The sequence below is a fragment of the Phaethon lepturus genome, unplaced genomic scaffold (assembly GCF_000687285.1).
Source record: "Phaethon lepturus isolate BGI_N335 unplaced genomic scaffold, ASM68728v1 scaffold3261, whole genome shotgun sequence".
Classification (NCBI taxonomy): domain Eukaryota; kingdom Metazoa; phylum Chordata; class Aves; order Phaethontiformes; family Phaethontidae; genus Phaethon; species Phaethon lepturus.
This window is the reverse complement of record NW_010519660.1, coordinates 1-23362: the sequence shown is the minus strand read 5'-3', so window position 1 is coordinate 23362 and position 23362 is coordinate 1. Positions and strand designations below refer to the sequence as shown.

The window sequence follows — 23362 nt, the reverse complement described above, 5'->3', positions numbered from 1 at the left end:
GTCGATGTTTGTTTTGATGCAGATCATGTTAAAGTCAAGCTCCTCCTGGCTCTCTGTTCAGCATCTGCATTAGAAAAATCACCTTTCACTGACTTAACTTTCTGCTGACAGTGGTTGTCAACAGCAGGTCCCCCTGGAGCACTTCCAACTGGTGCTGAAAATGATGTGTTTACTCCTGATGTAATTGGGACCAATCAATTTTCAAGCCCATTACTGGAAAGGATGACTGCATCAATCTGTAATGGGCCAGAAATGTGTTTGTCTCTTCTACATGAGCCGGGAAACAGTTTTCAACACCATTTGAGTGGGAATCAGAAAAGCTGTTGCCAATGATGATTGTCACCAGCTAGTCATTTTCTTAGTGTTGATGGACCCCAAAGTGCAGATGAGAGAAAAGGGGGCAGAGACACAGCTGACAGGCCATTAGTTAGTGGACTTGCAGCTCTTAGAAAATACTAAGCAGGGACAAACAAGAAGAGACAAACTCTCTTGCAGACAGGTGTGCCCAGCTCCTTGCTGACTTTCGTGTGTGCATCTCAAGAAGGAAAAATGTGTTCATAGCTGCTTGTGCATACCTTAATAAATTATTACCTATATCTTGGAATAGTTTTGGTATTGGAATAGGGGAGAAGACAAAAAACTGCAGAAAATGTCTGAGTCCTTTAAACCTGGTCGTGCTTGGGTCAACACGTAGCAGAAGTTTCTGTTTGTTGATTGACAACCTGAGATGTTTTGCAGCCTTGTTAGAAATCTGTTTACTTTGCAGCTTTGTAGTGCATTCCAATGCACTGTCACCATCATGAAAGATGAAGCATCTTCAGGACGCTCAGCTGGAGTAAATTGTTTTTTTAAAAATATTCAACAATGTAACCACTTTTTATTGTAATTTCAAATTGGGGTAGAAAAACACTTCAAATTTAGCTAGGATTTGTAATTTGCTATTTGCAACTTCAAAACTAGAGATGGTACAATTTTTTCCCCTTTTTGTCCCAGCTTATTTCTCACTCGCATTTTCCACTGGTCTGCTGTAACTCTCCGTTTAGGTCTTTCACTGGTGCTTTCTCTTAAGTTGTCAGTATCTCGGTTACTTTTTCCTGTTCAAAGGCCAGTTTGTGCAAGTGTTATGTAGACTTGTGGTCCATGAAAACGAGTAATTCTTGAGCCTTTGGTGATGTTTTTTGGTGGAGCCTGTGCAATCTTTTGAAGTGAAGGTTAAGAGCATCGTGTAATGCTTGGAGGTTCCAGTCGGGGTTTGAGCCTCTTGGTAAGGGGCTGAACCAGCTCAGGAGAAAAGACGTCCCCTTCTCTGGGTGCTTCTGCTGTTGCCTTTCTTTTGTTGCTTGGCCAGGCTTCGTTCTCTCTTCTGCCCTGGAGTAGGCTTCTCTACTTTCCAACTTCTTGGTGCCCATGGGTGCGCACATCAAACTGGCTGCTTTGCCCTGTCTACATCTGTTCCCCTGCTCTCCCGGAACAGCTCTGGTTTTACTGTTCTAACGCAGCACTATAAAAAAAATCACTAGATGGAACAGAATAGCAGCTGTGTAATAGAGGCCAGCACACTGTCCCAATGGGAAAGGGTCAGCATCCAGGGATTGAGGTTATTCAGGAAATGGGAAACATATTTTTTCTTTCTTTGGCCTACCTCTGACAAACTACTGTTCTGCTGCATAACATTTTTATTCTCACTGGAGTATGACAAGCTGCAGAATGGAGCAAATATATATTGCAGACATTTGTAAAATGCTAGATGACTTTCCCTCAGACATAAGTAATAGGTGTACTGGTTTAGGTGCAGGAAGAATAATAATTCACTCAGGGAAGGCTATAGCAATTGGCCTTGCATCTAATATAATTGAAAATGGTGAAATATAAAGGACTGTCACTGTCTTATTCCCCCCTCCTTTCCCCCTGAAATTAACCACAATCCGTTATTTCATGTACTATATGATCATGTCATTTGGGAGCAATAAGTGACCACATTTCCTCAACTTTATCACCACTATTCTTGATTCTCTGTTGTTAAATTCACTCCATTCTTAATGTCTATTTTGAGCACATATGCTGGCCTTTAATTTGCAATTTACATGGATGATAGGGTGCTATTCAGAAACCTGTTTCTGCTGCCTTTGTGGTTTTCACCTCACATCATGCGGTCATTAGGATGAACAGCATATAATTAACTAAATTCATGTAAAGACCTGAATTGCAAATGCTTGTCTATACATCTAGTTTCTTAAAAAAATAGTGGAAAACTAAACCTAACCAAAACAAAACTTCCAGTGGTTTTAACAAGTTGTAAGAAACAGTTGCTATGTTCTTGGTAGGTGATACTTTAGGCTGTGTTCACCCAATCTATTTATTTATTTATTTATTTATTTTATCAGTGATTACACTTGTGTATCACTCATTGTAGGTTAAAAATTATATGATCTATTTGTGGGCAAGCAGCCAACAGTGAAGCCTGTTTAGCTTGTCTACTTAGCTGAAGCCATATGGATGCAAAATTACTTTCCTCTTGCATGTAAAATATTTGCCAAAAAGTAAGATTTTTTCTTTTCTTTTTACAATAAAAAATTATACTTCTTCTTGGGTTTATGAGTTTTTTGCATTGTACCCAGAATAAAACTTTACATTGGAAATCGGAGCTAGATGCGGAGGTTATAAGTGAAACTTCAAGCTGAGGACTTCCATGATAGTGAAATACAATCTTGAGAAGTTGACTAAATTTTTAAATTTTAAATTTGAAGTTTAAATTAAATTTATTTATTTTTAAATTAGACAACAGAATAAAATCTAGAAGACTGTCCAGTAAAGCAGGAATTTTTCTGATACTTTCTATTTCCTGTAGACTTCATTTATTTTTTTTAACTTTTGCCTGAAACTTCAATTTCTCAGACACTTTTGAATACCAGGAATGATTTCCTTAATCATTCAGAATAATTCAGTAAGACAGCTCTTGGAAATTGGCTTAGATTGGCACATGTGCTACAGCAAGCGAGAGGAAAAAGTCTGCAAACTCTGGAGAGGGAGAAGAAGGATAACTTGTGGTCTCGGAGCTCTTTAATGTCCCTGAGGTCTATGCTCTTCCTGTGATTGCTTTGCTAAATGGAGAATATTTGGACTCTACTGCCTGTGGTTTAGCCTTCTGGCCAAAGTTTTCGGAGCCCATTCATTATAGTAGCGACTTTTGCACAAACAGAAAGATTCAGTCTTGTATTCCACATGCTGGAACACTCAGCCGTCTTGTTCCCATGATTGTGTAAAGGAGCAGATAAGTGGAGTTGTGGGGAGTGGGGGATGCTGGGGTGAAGTTGTGTCATTGAATTACATACCAGCTACACGGCTGCCTATTACTGAGAAAGACGTTCACCGTGGTAGAATTACAGTTTCTGTTCAGTGTAGCTGCAGTCCGCTAGGCTGCGGTGCTCAGAACCATAGGCGGGGTAGTTTATATTAAAAAAGGGTACAGCAAAGAAAAAAAAGCTGTACTCTTAGAATTCCTCTGAAATTTAATGATAAACCCTAATATTTGGGTCTTTGCAGTGCTTTTCTCTACGCTTCTTAGGAAAACCATTTTTCATTTTAATATTCTATTTTATGGTTTTGAATTTTTTCCTTATCCTGTTAACCTGTGTGTGGTTCTTACTAAATAGCCCCTGTCAAGCAGCACTGTGCTGGGATAAATTAGGCAGAGTTCTACTGAATTTGATGACTGAGTTGATAGGTCATTCAAACACTATTTATAAACTTGAAATGTTTTTGTTTGTTTGTTTTAAACAAAACTGTTTTTTGTTTGACAGGTATCCTATAAGAAAGATGTGCAAGATACTCATAGATACACTGAAGTGCTGAACAGGCCAGACATAAAGATAGCGACTGAGATAACAAAGATAATAAGTGATGTATGTTCTCCTGTTACTCTACCTGTATTTTTTAGACATGTTATTTTATTTATTCCAATTTCAGTCAGATGTTTAGAATGCTGCTGAAATTCTCAAACGTCATGAGCAGAAAACCTGCAACCCCAAATCTGATATGGAGGTTTGATTAAAAAAAACCCAAAGACAACAAACCCCCACCCTTGCCTGGTATGTTACAACATTATGGGTTTCTTCTATTTTGATGTTGACAGTATGACTTTTGCAGTTGTTAGTCATTGATCTAAAGACAACATTAAGCTTACTTAAGTTGGTTTTGTTTCAGCTTTATTCATGATAACCATTCTCAAAATAAGTCATATCCTCGTATGCTATACTGCACTTCAGAAGACATACCAAGCTTTTTTTCACCTCTGTACAAGAGAAGCTTGCACCCCAGGACTCCCCTTCCTCCTCCCGTCTTGGCTGGCAGTGGCAGGGAAATGCAATTCCCTGCTGTCCTGAGAGCTGTGCAAACACACTGCTTCTTGCATGGGGACTCTCCTCCCCAAAATCCCCTCAAATTCTTTTTCCTCCCACCATGACATCTGCTAATGGATAGATCAAGGAGCAGTTTGAGAAGCAGCAATGTGTGATGCAGTTTAATGTTTTATTGTACACAACTCAAATGAGATATAGATATATATAAAGCCCCGAGCCAAGATCTTAAGTAGCTGCTAATAGTTTCATGTGAGACTGACTAGGCACCTATGGAGATACAGTTTTAAGAGACCTGAGATTCACCTTTTGAATATTCAGGATTTTCTGAAAACCAGGAACTTCTACTAAGATGTATGTTCAACACCCAAATCTACTAGTAATCGCTGTTCAAGCCCCCTTTGAGTTAGAGTGGCTTTGGGAGTTTTATTTCTCTCAGTCTGTTGTTATGATGTGTCCTTGCTGATTCACAGTGCCTGAGTAATGCAAGAAGCCTATTTTAGGCAATGGGTAATTTAGTCGGTGATATTGCAACGCACTATTGTTGATTCATCTGCGCTATTTTCTAATGCATTGTGGAAAAAAATTGCAGCAATTTGCATGGGAGGAAGATCGTGTAACACCAGCCCTGTGGGACTAATTCAGCTCTGTTACACCAATGCAACCTCGCTGACATCCAGCAAGATTGCAGTGGTAAAACCGAGAGTGGAATTTGACCTTACGTTTCAAACAAGCTGCCCCTCAGCCTAGTTGTGTTTCAAGACTAGTTTCAGCTGCTACAAATAATCTTGTGTAAACTGCAGACCCTGTTGTAAGAAATGCTGCGCCAGTGTAACTCATTTTGCTTTAATTGGGAGAACAGTATTTCTCAGGCTTAAGCTATGCACTTGGTTAAAGTTTAATTTTGTGAATGCTGTGCATTGAGTTTTACAAAAAATAAATATTATGTTGTTAAGCAGCTGAAGCCTGAGAAGGGCTTTTTTTGGAGCTGATTTGAACAGTTCTGAAAACAGTGTCAATGCAGATCACTAAATGAGACTTTTTCTACTAGCTTTAATGCTTACATTTCTCTTGATAAAACAAAAGCAAACAATTTAATAGTGATTCATATTAATTTTTTTAAGGCTGAGTACAAGAAAGGAAGGGGAGAGATGAATAAGGAGCCTGCTGTACTTGGAAGACCAGATTTTGAACATGCTAAAGGAGTTTCAAAACTGTTAAGCCAAGTAAGATTCCCTGTCATTTTACAATGACTTCATTCAGATATCTTGTTCCTCGTAATGCAAGAAAATATTTTGATTTTTAGATTATTATCTCTAATTGCATGAAGATTATGTTCTCAAACTCTTTTCATAGAGTATTGCAATGACTGGTAAATTTAAGATTCTTACGAAACAGAATATAAATTTTTATGCAAAAATACAATGAACTTTTACTGTTACAACTCATCTTTTGTGGAGGTGGTGTATATTTATACAGATTACCTAGGATTTCTAAAATATTAACTGTATGTAATTTAGAGGCAAATTTTGCTACTCATTCAGTTTGAGTGGAACTTTACCCTGTGATTAATCCCACTGAAATAACCAGGGTCTTTTGTATAACTGCTTGCTAATGTGAGTAATGGGATCTGAATTTGGCCTGACATGTAAACCACCCGCCTTCCCTCCCCCTGAAACTGAACCTTTTATGTACTACTTTCTGTTATATATTAACCTCAAAAAAAAAAAAAAAAAAAAAAGGACAAAAAAAGAAGAAAAATGGAGGAATTACTTTAGTCCACAACTAAAAAGAAAGCTGAAAACACAAATATTCCCTCTTTTCACCTTATGAGCCTTCTGCTCATAAGATCTACTCATAAGACTCTACTACAGACCAGCCTGACATCGTGAGAAGGAATTTTTGACTGCTGACTTTTTTTTTTTTTTCCTTTTTATTTCATTTTTTCTGGGCTAGTTCTTTAACAGTGCCTTGCATAATCCTTGCTTGCAATCCTGTCAGGCTACACTTAGAGCTTTTGTAAACCCAGGAAAAAATTCTGCCCTCCTGTAGAAGGAGGATGACTCCTTTAATTGGAGAAGGCTGTGTCAGTCTTCACAGAACTAGAAAAAAACCCGCAGGTGTAGTAGTGTATACACTAGAACAGTCTGAAAATCAGTGTTGTGTAACAGATACTTGTGATTTGGCTAGATCGTAAACATCTTCCCTAGAACCAGGATAAAGTGAGAATAATGTGTCATAGAGAACAAGCTGCGAAACAGTCCAGTTTGTCTGCTTGCAAGAGGTTGAGCTCCTTTTACTGTCGCCAAAGGTTGTTCTTAGATATTTGCTACATGATTTCCTGTTTCACACTGGACCGTCATTAACTTTGAAGCACTAGTACTGCACAAAGGGAAGAAGAAGAAAGTACATGTTTTTTTATTGCTTTGTTAATGGCGTGTTTGGAATCAAAATTAGTTTGTGTTTTCCAAACAGATTTCTTTCTTCCGTTTTGTCATGGATCATGTGCTCATTCCTCTGCTGATGGGCGAGTCTGCTAAGAGATTCTTTTGTGTTTAGCATCGTGCAGGCTTGGAAGTCAACCTGTGCTTTCTAGGAAGAACTAGTGTTATGCTGCTGTCACTTAGAGGAAAGGGAGCTGTCTGTCATTTAGCAAACATCTTTAGTGGTTTTTAAAAGGGTTCATATCTAAATTTAGTGTGTGGTATCCTTTATTTGTATTCAGTGGCTGTCTACAGACTCCTTTCCTTGCAGCCTATTTCAGAATCTAGTGGGCTTGCAGCTGCCTCTTGTTGCAAACGGGACCAAAGCGGATCCCTTTCCAATTGCCCTCTCCATCTCGCTAAGCCTGGTACCCTTGAGGTTGTGGCCAACAATTGCAACAATCAAAAAATACCAGCTGGGTCATGGGGTCCTGCAAGCCGGTGCTGAGCCAGCTGCATCACAGGCTTCATCAATGCACTTTTTATCTCATTTTTATTAGATGTGCTTTTCTTCTTGGACAATGCATGCTGCATCTGCAAAAGCTTTGTAACAGAGTCTCTTCACTGCCAGGGACTGGGATGGCAGCAGTTCCAGTTGAGATCCTTCTGCAGAAGAGAGCATTTGGTGTGCAATTTTAACTTCTTTAGAGAGTCCGAACAGTGCAGAAGGTGTGGCAGGAAGAGAGGAGCAATTGCCAAAATGTAGCTTGCTTCCAGTTTATTTGTGAAGAAGATTCTTACTAAGCCTTGGTGGTCCAAACTCTGCAGCCACTGGGCCTGGATCCAAGTTTTGAGATCTTTCCTTCTCTTGCCCTCTCCTCAGTCTACACCGTTGTGGCCACCCACAGGGCGTGTGATGGGCCCCGTACTTTTAGACGGGGAGGCAGTTGCTTCAGCCGGACCCTGCTGCCAGCCGCCGGCCTGGGGGCTGTGGGTGCCGAGCCGCTTCCAGCAGCGGGGAGGTGCACTCGGCAATCCCCCACCTCCTCTGAAGGGAGGGCAGTGGCCATGAGTTGTCTAATGTTTTTATATATTATTTGAATCATTATAACACTTAGACACACTGATCATAAATCAAGAGCACAGAAGAATGAAGATGACCCCCGTGTCCAAGGAGCAGGGTGGTGGGGCAGGATGAGGAATGCACCTGTGCTGTAGGGGAGGAAGAGCCCTAAATGCAGGTCAGTCATGTCAGTCCTCTTCATACAGGGATCGTGAAACAGGCTTGCAACAATTACAAGATTTAAAAATTAGTCAAGTTAATGATCCCTTTATTGTCTCCAGACTTTCTGGCTTTTAGGCTTTCCATTTGTTTCTCAGCAAATGGGAGCATTATAAACTTTTTGTGCTGAAAGTTGATAATCTCCCTTAAATAGCATGAATCTATAAGCTGCGACATGCAGAGAAATATTAGTTATTTGACCCTCACAGTAAATTTGCAAAGTTGACAATTCTGATGGATGTAATGGGAAGAGAAGATGATAACATGTTTTAATGTGGTGCATATGGGTAGGTAATTTAGGGAGTATAGAGAACAGGAGCAAGAGGAGGTCAGGCAGTGTGGGTGTAACGAAGGGAGAAAGCAATCAAGGCAAGCAGGAAGGCAAACAAAGTGAAGAAAATAGTGTTAATGTTTGACTGGCACTCGAGGCTCTACAAAATCAGTGTTGTTCCCCTCTCCTCCCTTTTTTTCCCCTTTAAAAAAAAAGTTTTATTTAACAAAGCTTTTGACAACAGCAGCAGCAAAAATAATAGCTCCAGGACTAGTGTATTTACCCACAGCATGCGGTAACCCCTTTCTGTTGATTTTAAACCAAATTTAAAACAGAAACTGTGTTAGCTCTTGTGAAAACATGAAGCTTGTCAATTTGCTGAATGTACCTTGTATAATTTGGGTTATTTTTTGTATTTTTTTATTAAAAAACAAGCGCTTGTTTATGTCTTCTTTATGTCATCTAAAGCATTTTATTACCTTTTTCAAAGAGCTGCTGATATAAAGTATTCCCTTTATGGTGTTCAATAATTGGTTTTATGATGAATAATTTTGTATTTTTTTTTTTTATGCTGGATCTGGTGCTTATTGTTTCAGGGATAAAATTGTTAGTGGTAGAATGTTTTTCAAAATGTACCTTCTCTGAGATTTTCAGTAAAAACACACAGAGCCTAGGATTTCCTCAGTCTTTCTTTGCTTTAAACTCTGCTAGTGCTTTTAGCAACCAATATTTTAATTTAGCTCTTTGTTTATGTTACACTTCCTTCAATATCTATGTGCTCTGACACGTTTTTCATTTTTTTAAAATATGTTTTCATATGGTCATGAGGAAATGCTTTAGCTGCAAGTGCCTGCTTCATCCTGGGATCCCAGTGGTTGAATGATTCAATTTTTGTAGTTTCTTTGTAAGTCTGAACAGTGGGTGATGTCATCCACTTCTGAAACTGAACACTCCCTGTGTGAACAGCTTTGAACTACAGATTTGATTTAGGAATGTTGCTGCAAAGCTTCAAAAGACACTGCTCTGTCCAGCTGCAATTCTGACTTTTATAGGTTTTGTGCAAGGCCAATGAGAAGTTTGTTTATCCAGGCCTTATTTAATTCCAGTGTGGTGTTTCGGGGGTGCTGTTGTGTTAAAATCCTGCAAAGTCTGCTCTTTCTTCAGCAACAATTAGAGAGCAGTCGACATGCATTTCTTTTAAATTGACCCCTGATACATACTCTCTAAAAAAATAAACAAACTTAAGACTTTTAATTAAGATGATAAATAAGTAGCCATCGTTTTAAACCTTCATTAAAGTAAAGCTTTTCGTTAACGATGAAATTTGTACATAAGCTTCTGTCATTTCTACTCCCACTTTTTGTTTGCTCTTCCACCATGTTAAAGCACTGCTAAGACCTCCCCCTTCAGATGTTTTAGAAAACACCAATGAGGTATTTTTCTTCCTCGTTTTCAATCAGAACCCTTTCTCTCAGGCGTATTTTTCCCCTTTAAACTGCATTCATAACTTTCTCCTGTTCAAAAGAAGGATAAATACCGTGTGCATTACTTCGCAGTGACTCATCCATGGGCTTGCTCTTCTCTCTTCTCCCTCTCCCGCCCCATGCCTTCTTTCAAAAGGGGGAAGGAAACAGGAAAATACCGATAAAAGAGAAAGTGAATGTGTGTGTAGCTTTCAATGAGATGAATCCCCGATGACAAGTCAGAGTTAAATTACTGCTGGAAGTGCTCTTGAGATACCGCCAGGGTCATCTGATATTATTGTGCCGCCTCCATTTTGCCCCAGAGCGACATGTGCGGTGGTGTTGGAGGAGAGCGAAGGCAATAAGCAGAGCAACCAGCCAGACGAGGCAGCAGGGCCTAGAGGTACCAAGACATCCCTCATGGCAACAGGAGCATTTACAGTTGGATTGGTGGGCGGTCTCCATAAATTTGGGACCCTCCTGCACTTCGACATCAGGACACACAACCCGGTGAAGACTGGGTTCACTGGCTCCCCCTCTTTCCTTCAGTAGCAGTGGTGACATCTGGAGTGATGCTAACGAGGATTTATTACTGGAATCTCTAGATTGAAATGTATTGCTAAAAAAACCTTTTTAAAAAATGGTATGAAACGCTGCAGCTGGAAGATGGCAAGCCAGTTGTGCGGAGAGGTCCCTTTGGCACTGATGGCTTCACACTTAACAAGAGTATCAAGGACCATGTTGTGCATTTGGTCGGCGTGCACAGTTTGAGGCCATTTGTTGGCCAGGCAGAAGACAGCCTGCAGAAGTTGGATATTTAAACTATTGTGCATGACGTCATTATGATGTGAGCTGATGCCCAAGGAGTAAAAGATAATTTTGCTCATGATGCTGACTTGATCCCTGGTTTTGGAGGCTTTTAAATCCCGTATTCCAGCACTGCCTGATCTTTATTAGAAGGCAAATTTTGGATACACCTTTTAAAAGAGAAAAGCCCTCTGATTTATTCCTGTACTGCTTGTACCGAATGTGGATTTGCCTTTGACAAAAGCAGTGTCTTTGTATTCAGATATATGCTTTTGCACTTGATCCAAAGCCAAGGCAAATACCAAACGATATGAACCAGATGAATCTACCAGAAGGCAGTAGATATTATTTTCTAGGGTTAGTGTGAAAGATTATGAAGTTCATCATGTGTTCAGATAAAGTTTCTCTTTGAAAATGACAATGTTTTAGAATTTCCTTCCTTTGAAAAAGTAACGTAAGTCCTGGAATCATAATGTAGTTCTTGAACATATATGGTTAGTTTCTGTTTGGGTGGCTTAGTTTTGGTTTCTTGTTATCCTGACTAATGAAATATTGGGCGTTGTGGCTAAACATAATGAGGTTGCGTAAGCTAAACCATGTTGAGAGCCTTTTGAGGCAAGGAAAAACTAAAAAGGAGAAAGAAAATTCTTCCCACAACTAAAGCTGAGAAAAAAATAATTTTGGAAGGAAATTGTTTGAGGTGGTTTAACCACTTTATCAGACATTCATGTGGGAACAGAGAAAAAAGAAGTAAGGAAAAAGCCGTGTATTTATTTAATGCAGAGCGTGGTAAATTATAATGGATGTCGCATAGGCTTAGATATCAGGTGTCTGACTAACATTCATGAAAGCAGCACAATTCAGACTGAACTTTATTCTCCTCCATCATGCTCAGCTGTTGGAAAGAAGCAAGGCATGTGTGCAAAGTCTCCAGATGTTTGATTATCATGTACAACAAGGCAGGCAAAGGAGGGAGATTTACTATTTGCTCGATTTCATTTTTTCAGGTTGCGAATTCAGATCTTCAGCACATTTTATGGAATTTTTGTGATTTATTTACTTTTAATACCATTGTCTCAGCATTTATTTATTGCTCATTTTGTCTTACGTGTCTTGTCATTCCCCTTTTTTCTTTTGAACAAGAAGAAAAGAGAGTGAAAGAGGTGGCAGACAGTCATTTAATTATGCTTTCTAACACTGTAATGAGGTGGGCATTGTCCGCAAGAAGGGACTGTACTACAGAGAGGTTCCTGGGGGGTCTCTTGGGAAATTTCTGGCAGAATTAAAAACAGACCTGGGGGCTCTGGTGACAGCCTAGCACAGCAGAGGTGACAACATGGTCTGGGAGGTGGGAAGATAGCTGAGCAGGAAGCTTGATTGTGACTTGCCACTTTCAAGTGGTTGAAAATTTTACAAGTTTTACAATTCATTCATCTTATATTTTTTTCATTAAAACCACATTTTTGATATTAATTATGAATTGAATGATTTTCAGCAAGTAGACTATTATTGCTAGTTAAACAGTTCTCGTTTATTTGGTTACTCAGGTGAGTCATATGGTTTTGTTTCTGTTCCCTTTTTATAAATCCTTCAGCACCAATAATAGCATATGACAATGTTAAAATTATTTTTTTATTTTAGTAAAATTCAGATACTTTGAAACTAGCACAAGACAGTCACAGGTGTGGTTAAATTGATCTTCTTTAAACATTTTCATTGTTTAAAGATTTATGGATAAGGCAATTTTCTTTAATAAGCTCCTTTGTAGTCTGAATTCTTTGTGCCCTCTTTAAGTGCTACATGTTAATATTAGCTATGTTTGTTCTGGTGGAAGGTGAAATACAAAGAACAGTTCAATAAGGAAATGAAGAGCCACCAATATAATCCTCTTGACAGTGCTTCCTTCAAGCAAGCACAGATTGCATCCACCTTGGCAAGTGACGTAAGTGGATTTGCTTTGTATTTTACATGCATTTACATCCTGAAAAACCTAGCATTTGTTCTCAAGCAGAACTTTTTTTCCATCTTATGAATTACTCTGAGCAGCAGTCTCTGCTATACAGTGTGTCTCTATAGCAGGTACAGCATGTTATCCATTTCTTCCTCTGCTTCTGATAAAGCTCGTCTCCAAGGGCCTGCAGAGTTTTTCATAATCATTTTAGATGAGTTTCAGCTCACTTAACATTGTGTGTTAAAAGGTATAACTACTTACTCTGAGCTAATCACCTTGTACTCGGTCCCTTTGTATTCGGGAAAGAAATAAATAGGTCTAGAAGGCAATTCCTCTGACCTGTTGTAGATGCTTGTCTTTAGAGGAGCAAGGCACTGGCATCTCTCCAGTGGCTGTAAAAGGAGGTTGCATGAGCAGCTCAGATTTGCATGCCTATCTTTTAGACTTCATTCTGCTGGTTGATCTTCTTAATGGTATTGCGAAGTAGAGCAGTCACTAAATTCAGCAATGAGTGCCTGCTGCTGAAGCCAGATTGGAGAAAACATCTAAATCGAGTGATAATGCTGTTGGGATGATATATTTAACAGTGTGTCTAGTGCTAAAAATGTGAACTCTTCCTTGAGGCCATGATCCCAGATAACCAAGAGACAAGCCTTCATTCCGTAGGCCGGCATTTCCAAAGTGTGGGGCACCACCCAAGGCGAACAGGAGAGGCCAGCTCTGGGAAAGGTCCAACAGAATATGTAATTTTTTCCAAAATCTAAATGTTTAGTAAAAAATTCATTGAAGTAATAATTATTATGAAAGATGCAAATTGAGTGTTGTTGATTTGAAGTCTGCCTAAATCAGTGAAGAACACTATACATATGTGGAGGTGATTAAAGGTATTGGTTTAAAAAATTTTTCATCCAAGACAGGTAAGATGCCTAGTTTTCTTTCTGTAAAGACAGGCATCCAGCTATCGGAAGTATGGAAAATCGTACTGTAGGCTGATAGGAAGTTATCTTCTGCTACTTCCTAAGTGATTATCTTTTGCCTTGGATGACTATATTGAGTGCTTTTGCTGAAAGCAATCTGTATTAAAATATTCAGGACTTGAATATTTGACTGTTTTATATAAAACTTTTTTATTTGGACAGTTAGTGTAATTCCTGAATCAAGAGAAAGAGAACAGAGTTAAGTGTTTAAAATGAGTAAACTCAAAGTATTGAAGAAGATACTCTTGATTTAAGTTTTCGGGGGGGGGGGGGGGAAGAAAAAAAAGAAATAATAATAATTCCTTTCTAGTCTGAAAAGTCATACACAGTGTGATTTTGTTGTAAGTGTCCTTTTTGAGGAAAAGTTCGAGTAGTTCCTAAATACTTCCTTAGTAGAATGAACCCTTTGTTGATTTTGCCTTTTCCTCCAAATAATAGTAAATGACCACCATCTAGTGGCTGCTAGAGATTGTTCAGGCAAGCACTTAATGCTTTCTATTTCTGGACGGCCACACTAACACAAATATGTATTATTTTGTTAATATTTAATTTACATAATCTGAATTCTCCTTCCAGGTGAGTTACAAGAAGGATTTGGAAAGCCTACATGATCCAGCCTCTGATCTACCAAACCTACTATATTTAAACCATGCTTTAAATATCAGCAAAATGCATAGTGATGTAAGTTGCCTTTGTATAAAAGATCTGAAAAATATATGTAGTAAGGAATGTAGTATGTATAGTCACTGTGGAATACATAAAATTTTGGTACTTGCTTCATGGTCTCATATGTAGTAGACTGTAGTTTTGTAACCATAGTAGCCAGGGTAATGAAGTAAAAAGGGCTGAAGTAATGAAGAAAAAAGGGCTTTTAGGGAGAGATAGTTAAGTTTTTAGAATGACTAATATACTGAGTAAGAATCACACAGACTTCTGGTACTTGAGCGTTTCTTCTTACACGACTGAAACCTGGTCTGTTTTTTCCTTTGTTGATCGAAGATATTTTTTTCTTTGCAAATCTCGTTTTGCCTAAGATTATACTTACTGCTTTCATCTGCAGTTCTCTGTACAGAAGTGACCATTATGCTAGTTTAATATTTGGACCTCTGCCATAAACAGCCTCTTGAGTGCTAGCTTCCCTTAAAGCTTCTCTGTCTAAGCCTTTTTCCCCCTCCTAAATGTCTGAGGCTTCCTACACTGGATTGGGTAATAGGCACATACTCCATTCTGCCATGTAACAAGACATGGCCCTTGATGGGGCTGGTGGTCTGACACAGGGTACTGATGGGGGTTGAAATGGGGAGTAAGGGGTAGGACACCCCTGGCTTCTGTGCAATGCTGAAGCTTCTCTCCTGCTCCAGGAACACCTCTGCTACATGGGTGATGCTTGTAGGCTCTTTAGCTTCATGTGTCATCTTTACTCTAGAAACCACAGAAGGGCCCCAGCACCACTGTGGAAAGGCGTGAGTGGGTGGTGTTGGGAAGGAGGATTGCTCATGGTCAGTAAGAGGTGAGCGCTTCACACACGAAGAGTTAGCCCTAATGACTAGTAGCATATTGGGTCATCTTCTAAGTCAGTGCCTGCTTATGGAAGCTTATATCTAAAATAATAAAAATAATCCAGCCTTCCTGTCTGTACTTGATTTTTGTGTTGCTCTTTAGTGAATTGAAGCTTGCTTTTTGTCTGTCTCATTCCATTATGTGAAGCTAACACTGACTGTCCCCTTTTGTATGGGTAATAAATGGGTTGATAACTTTCATTTCCTGCATTCTTCATGTGCATTTTGGCCTAATTCTAGTTTCCTTCAGCATAGGGTAAGATTGGCATTCTTTTTGCTGGTTAAATGAGCACCCTCAGAGTGAACTTCATCAATTTGTCATATTATCTCTAATGAGTTAGAAGACTTTTCCTTAAAGCTCCTCATTTCTTGCAAAATTTATTTCTTTCTATTGCCTAGCAAGGGTTGATTCATATTGTCTATGCCCTTTTCTGAGGGCTCCATAAATACTAAGTTGCTGATTTTCGCATTGTCCAGATGCTGGTGGTTATTCTTTCTGCAAGCAGGAGGAAGAATGCTTTGTCAATCCCTAAGGTCTCCACTAGCTATTTGTCGTCTACAGAAATCCCGTGATCAAAATCCTTCTCATGTTTGACCTCCTCATGTTATCTCCTTCATTTTAACACGGCTTAATCTCCTCCCTTTCTCCATGCTTCTCCAGTACCTTCTTTGTGTTCTCCTCCCTGCCTCTCCACAGCACCAAATCTTTCTGAAAGTCTTCTTCCACTGTATGAAACAGTCTTCCTGACTGCTTTTAACTGATTTCCAAAGACTGATTGCATGGTCTGTTTTTTTCCCTTTTGAAACAGAGCTTCTTGCCACTTGCCCAATTTTGCTGTTTCCCTAGAGTATACCTTTCTCCCTTCAACTTCATGCTTCTCTTCATCTTTTGCATAACATAGCTACACCTGCCCTGGTGTGATAAATTGTAACCTGTTTTCTTAATTAAACTCATAAACTAATATGATTGATTGAATTGGTTTGCTGATTGACCTAGAGTGTGTGCAACTTTATGAAACACATAGACTATAATACCAATGCAAGGCAGTTATACAAGTCAGCTTCCATGGGAATATATTCCAACAATTAAGAGGAAAGCTTGATGGGCATGTTTGGACACAAAGAGATTGATTTTGACAGGTTGAACTCATCCTATTTTCATTACTATGATGAGGAACAGAGTTCACAAGGTGGAACTTTCCCCTCTTTTGGTATACAAGTAATTCTCTTTGGCATGAACTTTGGACACAGAAAATTTAAAACTTTGATATATGTACAACAGCTAGTTTATTGTTTTGCACATTTTAAATCTGTTCTTATTGTAGAGATTTTGAGATGCTAATGAACTAAAGGCTAAAAAAGAAAGGAACTTAGATATGTTTCATTTTATGAAAGAAGGTGAATAAATAGGACTTAAGAGACTGAATTTGGTGCCTGTAGTTTAATGTAGCAGAAGATTATGATTTACCTCATTTGATTTTACAGTATTATTTAAGATATTGTTCCATTAGTTAAGGAATGGAGTAAAAGTATGAGGTCAGTATCTGTAAATGGAGATAATTTTTCTTTCCACTACAGAAGTGATTTTGTTGTGTGACTTTTATAATTATTTCCACTAGGAGGCAAACCCAGACCATCATATGTGTTCCTTTGCACTTCAAATGTAAAAATAATGTTTATTTTCTAGCGAACATAAACATTTGACTTTTGGATGAGTAGGACAAACATTTTCTCTAGGGACTTACAAAATTTATTTTTTATCATGTCCTTTTTTTCATTTCATCACGCTATTTTAAATGAAAATTTAGCAGTAGAATTCCTGAGTTGGGAGGCCTAAAATATAGTTTCTTTTATGCTGTTTTTCCCATAGTTATTTTAAATGGTATTTTAATTGCAAACCCTTCTGGAATTTGTTTGTGAAAACATTCTTGGATATTTTTTGTTTCAGTATGAATATAAGAAATCATTTAAACAAAGCAAGGGCTTCTATCATTTCACCCCGGATACAGCTGAACAAATCCATCACAAAGAAAATGCAGTGCTTCAAAGTCAGGTATACACAATTATAAATATGTCTTGCAAAGAGAAAAATGCAGCATTCTAACAGTGATTAAATTAGACACAAAACTGCATGACAAATTGCAGTAATGTACAGTATATATTCAATCAGAAGCACCCCGTGAGTGTTTTTGCAGGACCCGAACCTAGTGCAGAAGCCTGACGGGGAAAGAGCTTCTTAATACTTTTCTCAAATTCAGACATCACCATTTTTGAAGAGGCAAATAAATTAAAATGGCATTACTCATTTTGAATATCATATTTTGATTTGTAGCTATTTGCTTTCCTTTATGGCTTCTGTAGGATATTCAATCATATCCCACACTGATTAAGTAATCTGTTTGCCCATCTTCATCAAAAGCGTGTGAATGAATGAGTTCAGAAAGCTTCTTCAGATTTCCAAACAAAGCGTATTTGCTTTGTGAGTTGGCATAAAGCATAATGTTGGTGTCTTAACCCTGCGTCCTTCACTGTGATTTTGCTGCTAGCTTTAAGGTCATGGTCATTGGTAGCTGTGAAGGGAATGTTGGTGCAAGACTGGACACTACCAAGGCAGTAGTTTTCCTTCTCTTTTACCTCCCACAGGTACAAACAAAAGTGCATTTTGGAATGATGCTCCTGAGCCTGAAAGAGAGACCTGCAGGGCCTGTCCATGAAACAGATTTTGTTGTTGTTACAGTAAAGGTGGTGTTTAATGGAAACATGACAGGGAATCCTCGTGAAAAGCTGATCATTCAGCCAAAATAATGCAATTAGTTTAAGGGTTGTGATTGATGCTCCTCAATCCCGCTGTCTTCAGAGTTCACCATTTTTAGGTCTGACATTTTGAAGCAAAGGAATAAATGACTCCAGAAAAAATTTCCTTGTCTAGCTGCCCTATTTCTCCAACAGCTTAAATCTGGGAGGAGTCTTCCAAGTCAAAACCTCTAAAGAGTATGGCTAAGACAGGATTTGTCTGTCGCTGTGGCAAGCAATCAGATCTTACATTCTCTCAGCTGTTAACAGCCTTTATTTTCATTTTCCTAGGTCAAGTACAAAGAGAATTATGAAAAATCTAAAGGCAGATCAATGCTGGAGTTTGTGGATACACCAATGTATCAAGTTTCAAAGGAGGCCCAAAAGATGCAAAGTGAGGTTAGTAAAAATGTGTGCTTGAACTAGCAAAACTTAGATCAACAGAGAGGCTAACAGACATCTTGTACTCAGGTTAAGAAAATGGATGAAGCACATCAAAAAGGTTTTATTAATTGAGGATATGGTGGAATTAGTACTGAGTAGTTCTCTTTGCTATTCTGTAGCTCAGTTCTTCCTTCAGATTTGTTTTTTCTCAAAAGGTCATTGGTGCTAACACTAGACAGAGATTGCATGTAGCATCACTTAATTGAGAGGAAGCTCAAGAGGTCATCTACATCAGAGGTTACTAATTTTTTTTACCTTTTGCCTTTAATTCCATCTTTAATGAGGGAGGGTTCTCAAGTGGGAGCGAGTGAAGCCACAAAGCCCAGTCTGACCATGTGCCTTAACTGAAACTTGCTTCTGCCTGTTCAGCCTGGGGAGCTCAGCAAGGGGGAAGGACTGTTCCCAGGCTCCAGAACAGCACGGACTATCCTATGTCAGGCCATATTTTTCTAACTTTTTATTAAAAGCTTCTAATGGTGGAGGTTTCATGACCTCCCAGGCAATCTAGTCCAGTGCTTTACCATCCATCTTAAGAGAGAGATTTCCCCGTGTCTCCCTTGCTGCAGTTTGATTCCATTATTTTTGCTGTGTGTCATGGAAAACAGATGATTTCATCCTCTTGGTAGAAAGTCTTTAAAACCATTACCTTGTGTGCCATTTGTCTTCTCTTTTCTCTACCAAGCAAACTGTTTTTTTCAAAGATCAGGTTAAACATTTTCTTTGGAAATACCATACAAATGTATTTTTGTCTAAGCTTTGTGTGTCTTGTATAGGTAATCTAGGTAATGAAATGAGTAATAAAGTTGCTAATTAATGTGATCACTAAGTTATGGCGTAGCTCATTTCTGGGTCTGTTTACAGTGTTCTTTCTGAAATATGCTTGGAAATGCACATGTGTGTACCTCTAATTGTTGGTTTTGCTTCAATAGAAAATGTATCGCAAAGATTTTGAAGAAGGCATCAAGGGAAGACCCTCAATGGATTTAGACAAGACCCCAGAGTTCTTGCATTTAAAACAAGTCACTAACCTTCTGAAAGAGGTAGAGGATTTTTATTTCTTTTTTTTGTTGTTAAGCTGTAAACGAGCAATAAGCAGTGTCACTACAAGCTACTGAGTGCTGAACAATTTACAGTTAACTTTGTAGCTAAATACAAATGTGACTTCATGAGTAAAAATTGTGGCGTGACATTTTATATTCTGAATAATCCTGCAGTAAGAATCGATACTTTTTGAAGTTTCCTTATGAACATAAGGAAATGATAAAGCTCAGCACACCTGAACCAGAAAAACAGAGTTAAATGAAAAAATCAGATGACTCCATAGAAAATGGATCATTGGCAGGACATTCCCTCTGAGGGCCTCAGTTTTAGAATTTGTTCCTCCCCTGGGCTCAGATAGCCCAAATTTGGTGACCTTCCGGGCATGCTGTAAAAGACATCTGTTTGATAGGGTTTTGGAGAGGACTTGGAGTTTTCTTTCCAGATAGATGAAGGTGTGGAAAGGAGGATTTTCTGTTGGTGTCCAGATGACACTTTCGCCTTTTGAGTAAATATTTCAGGTTTCTGATAGTCTGTGTTGGTTATATGGATGCCTTGAGCTGTCTGTAGTCACTTTTAACTAATTTAATTAAAATAATTATCTATTATACATGTTATGGATAAAAATAAAGATGACTGACATTCCATAATATAGCTGTGATATTACATAATCTGCTTTAAGCAAATTTTTTTAGAAGGTGCAGTTTTTCTGTATGCCCACTGTTTCTTTAAGATTTGTCCAGTGTTCTTCAGTTGTATGTGGCATTATAAATTAAATCACTTTTTCTCTGTAACTGAGAATCCTTCTACCTTTAGTCTTTTTATATTGTTATTGAAAATTGTTTTCATATTAGGTTTTGAGTATTGCTTGGCTCTACAGATTAGGTTTACATTTGACCAAATTTAGAATTAAATGTATCAGCAAAATTCATAGTTAGAAATATCAGAGCTGCTAGATATCCTTCATTTGAATTTGGGAGCCAACAGTACCTTGTTTATATTTATTGTATTAAGAATTTATGTTTTTGCTGTGGTCCAGATGAACAAGTCGGGGATGCTAGAATTTAAAACCCTTGGACCTTGTTCCTTTACTTGTTCTTTAAACAACTTATCCCAGTCTATGCTAGATTTAATATGGGCAAAGAAAAGATTTTCTTTTCAGATCTTCCTTTATTATTCATCCTCTAATAAATAATTTATTCCAGTAAGCTTGGATGTCAGGTAGACAAGTCTCAAGCTAGGTCTAGTTTGGGCAGTACCATTCTGTGTGTACCTGTCTCATGTATGCCAACTGACTAGGGAAAAATGCAAATTCTTGCATTTCATTGAGTTAATCTTGCTGCATGCTGAATGTCCACAGGAGTGCATAGTTGCAGATGTGCTGTAAATGTTTATCTTTGAAAACTTTGATGTAACTTCCCTCCATAATGCTACATGCATTAAGATGTTCCTTCATTCTTACCTCCTCAAGTTTTATGACTCATCACTTCGGGAGTAAACCATGCTTGTAAGCCAGAGGGGAAGAATGTGAGAAAATGGAAATGGTATTTTAATGCATAACTGCATTAATTTAATATGACTTTATTTCCACAGCGACGGAACAGATTCCAACACCAAAGATTACATAGATCAAATTAATTATTATCTTTCAAGATGCAGCAAAACTATGTATTTCTTCATAGTCAAGGATGTAGCTCAGTATTTTTGCATGAAGGTTCAAACTAAACTTTAGATAGATACTGCATGAGACAAGAAAGAGAACCTGGAATTATTAAAAAATGAATTATTTGTTAAATTACTTTCTTTTTACTTTTTAATTTTTTTTAAGTGTCAGCTGTGTTCCAGCTTATTCTGTTGCCTTCCCACTGTAGAGAATTCTGCAAATATTTCACAATTTGTAATAATGAGAACTTTCTTCTCTGGAACCACATTCACAACTCCTTCAGAAGAGACAGCTGAATTTAATAACTCTAAATTAATAAAAGTTGTTTTGTGCTTGTTTTAGGACATGCCTCTGATGATAAAGAGAAGAAGCTTTAAAAATACCTGGTTTCCTTTTGTTTTAATAAAGAACTTATACAGAGACAAAGGTGCTCACTGCTGCTTATGAAATTTAATATGTGATTAGGAGTGTTAATTCATGTCTGTACAAATGGTTCTTTTCTTCAGTTTTTTTCTAGTTTCTTTGCTTAAGAAAGCCTAACCCATACCTGGAGATAGGAAGAACGATTAAAAATCCTTAAAAACTTACAAAGATCTTGAACGCCAGTAGGCTTACATCAACTCTCTAGGGATTCAAAAGAGGAAAAAGAACCAAATGTACATGGGCAGGTTCTAGTGTGCTTTTAATTTTTTTACTGTACATTTGCATACTCTGGAGGCTGCAGTTGCTAAATGTTGATAGATGATATCAATGCAGTGTCTGAGGGGCACAGAAGTGATATGGTAAGAGTATTGCTTCTACATTATAATTTATCAAGCAGTCATTTTAACAGGTCCTAGTATAGTGTTCAGGGCATCCGTAGTGATTGTGATGCCATTAGTGGAACAGCGGTAAAAACTACAGCACAGCATATATTGGTCTGTAAAAGCAAAAGCTACTGCAGTTTTGAAATATCTATAGAGAGAGGCAGCTGAGGCCCCTAAACAATGTGCTAGTGGTGAATAGGGGAGGACTATTTTGCAAGAGGACAACAGGAAAATACGTGACTACATTAATACCTTTTCACTTTTTCAACATTGTACCTTTTGATTTCATAATTTCCAATTCTATTTTAACTCTGAAACCTGTACTTCAGCTAATTCATATTTCACAGAAATTTCAAAGAGACCCTTCAGACATTTAATAAGTAGTGTTTCTTTTCAAGATCTTTCTGTGGAGAAATCTCTCTCTTTTTTTTAATCCTTAGAAAGAATATAGAAAAGATTTGGAAGAAGGGATGAAAGGAAAAGGAATGACAGTGTTTGAAGATACACCAGATTTGATTAGAGTGAAAAATGCAGCTCAGATACTAAACGAGGTATGTTATGCTAGTCAAGGTTATTGATGTCACAGAAAGTTCACTCTTTATGTTATACTTGACTGAAAATATTCCCTTTTTTTTTTCCATAATCTACAGTGAACTACGTAAGTATTGAAAACTAAGGCTATTTCTGTTTTGCTTTAAGAATATGGAAAAGCTCTGGAAAAAAACCCCCAAAACTTATGACAAATATTTCAGATTTTCAGGCAATTAAAACGTCAATGGAAATTGTTAGTGGGGTCAGTATATATAGCATTTAAAACTGGGTTAATTTTTCCATCTATTTATTTGTTCAGCTGGTATAATTAATACTGTAATGGAAAAAGAGTTGACTGTTAACGGACTTGTAAAGAAAAGTCAGTGAAATAATTTTGAGCTTTTTGGAAGTACTTGTACCTGCAAGCTCAAAATAAATATTGTTAATGACTGCCAGGCATCTCAGGAAGATCTTCTATCCAAACAAACTATTCTACTTGTGAAAACCTTTTTCCAAAAATAGAGTTGCTCCTGAAGAAATGGATTTTCTTGAGCTTGAGGTTCATCCAATGCAAATAGACATTTTGCAAATAGACCTCCAAGGGTGGAGGCTGCTTCCAGAGTGTATTTTTAGGACTGAATTTTGGTATTAGCTGTGTTGGTCTAAGTTGCTCTGGAGGTTATGTGGAAGCACATAAGTGTGCGATCTACTCAGTTGTGAAGGGCTGGGAGTGGAAGTGGAAGACTCCCTGATCTGTGTACTGTCTCTTGAAGACCACCCTGAAGAACTTATGTGCTTGGCAAGCCCATGAGCTCAGCAGAGCTGCAAGATCCAAATCTGGCACTGCCGCAGCTCCTGTGGATGAGCTTGCATGGGCTGCCTGGGAAGCAGCGGTGGGGCTGGAGGATGTGGGGATGGAAGAGGGAAGGCAAAGCTCATTCTGCACTTCATGCACTTGGGGAACCTTTCTTTCAGAGTAATATATATATTTTATATATA

General features: G+C 38.1%; 1 protein-coding gene across 1 annotated transcript in view; it reads left to right on the top strand.

Annotated features, from left to right (window-relative positions):
* LOC104628498 (nebulette-like) overlaps window positions 1–22383 on the top strand; it is a gene marked incomplete at its 3' end in the record, with an annotated part of 45522 nt that extends 23139 nt beyond the window's left edge. Inside the window, exons 6-13 of the mRNA XM_010297114.1 lie at window positions 3801–3902; window positions 5480–5581; window positions 12436–12543; window positions 14106–14210; window positions 17037–17141; window positions 18173–18280; window positions 19255–19365; window positions 22273–22383. Of these exons, the coding sequence (XP_010295416.1) occupies window positions 3801–3902; window positions 5480–5581; window positions 12436–12543; window positions 14106–14210; window positions 17037–17141; window positions 18173–18280; window positions 19255–19365; window positions 22273–22383 (852 nt within the window). The remainder of the gene's footprint in view (window positions 1–3800; window positions 3903–5479; window positions 5582–12435; window positions 12544–14105; window positions 14211–17036; window positions 17142–18172; window positions 18281–19254; window positions 19366–22272) is intronic.
* Between the last annotated feature and the right edge of the window lie 979 nt (window positions 22384–23362).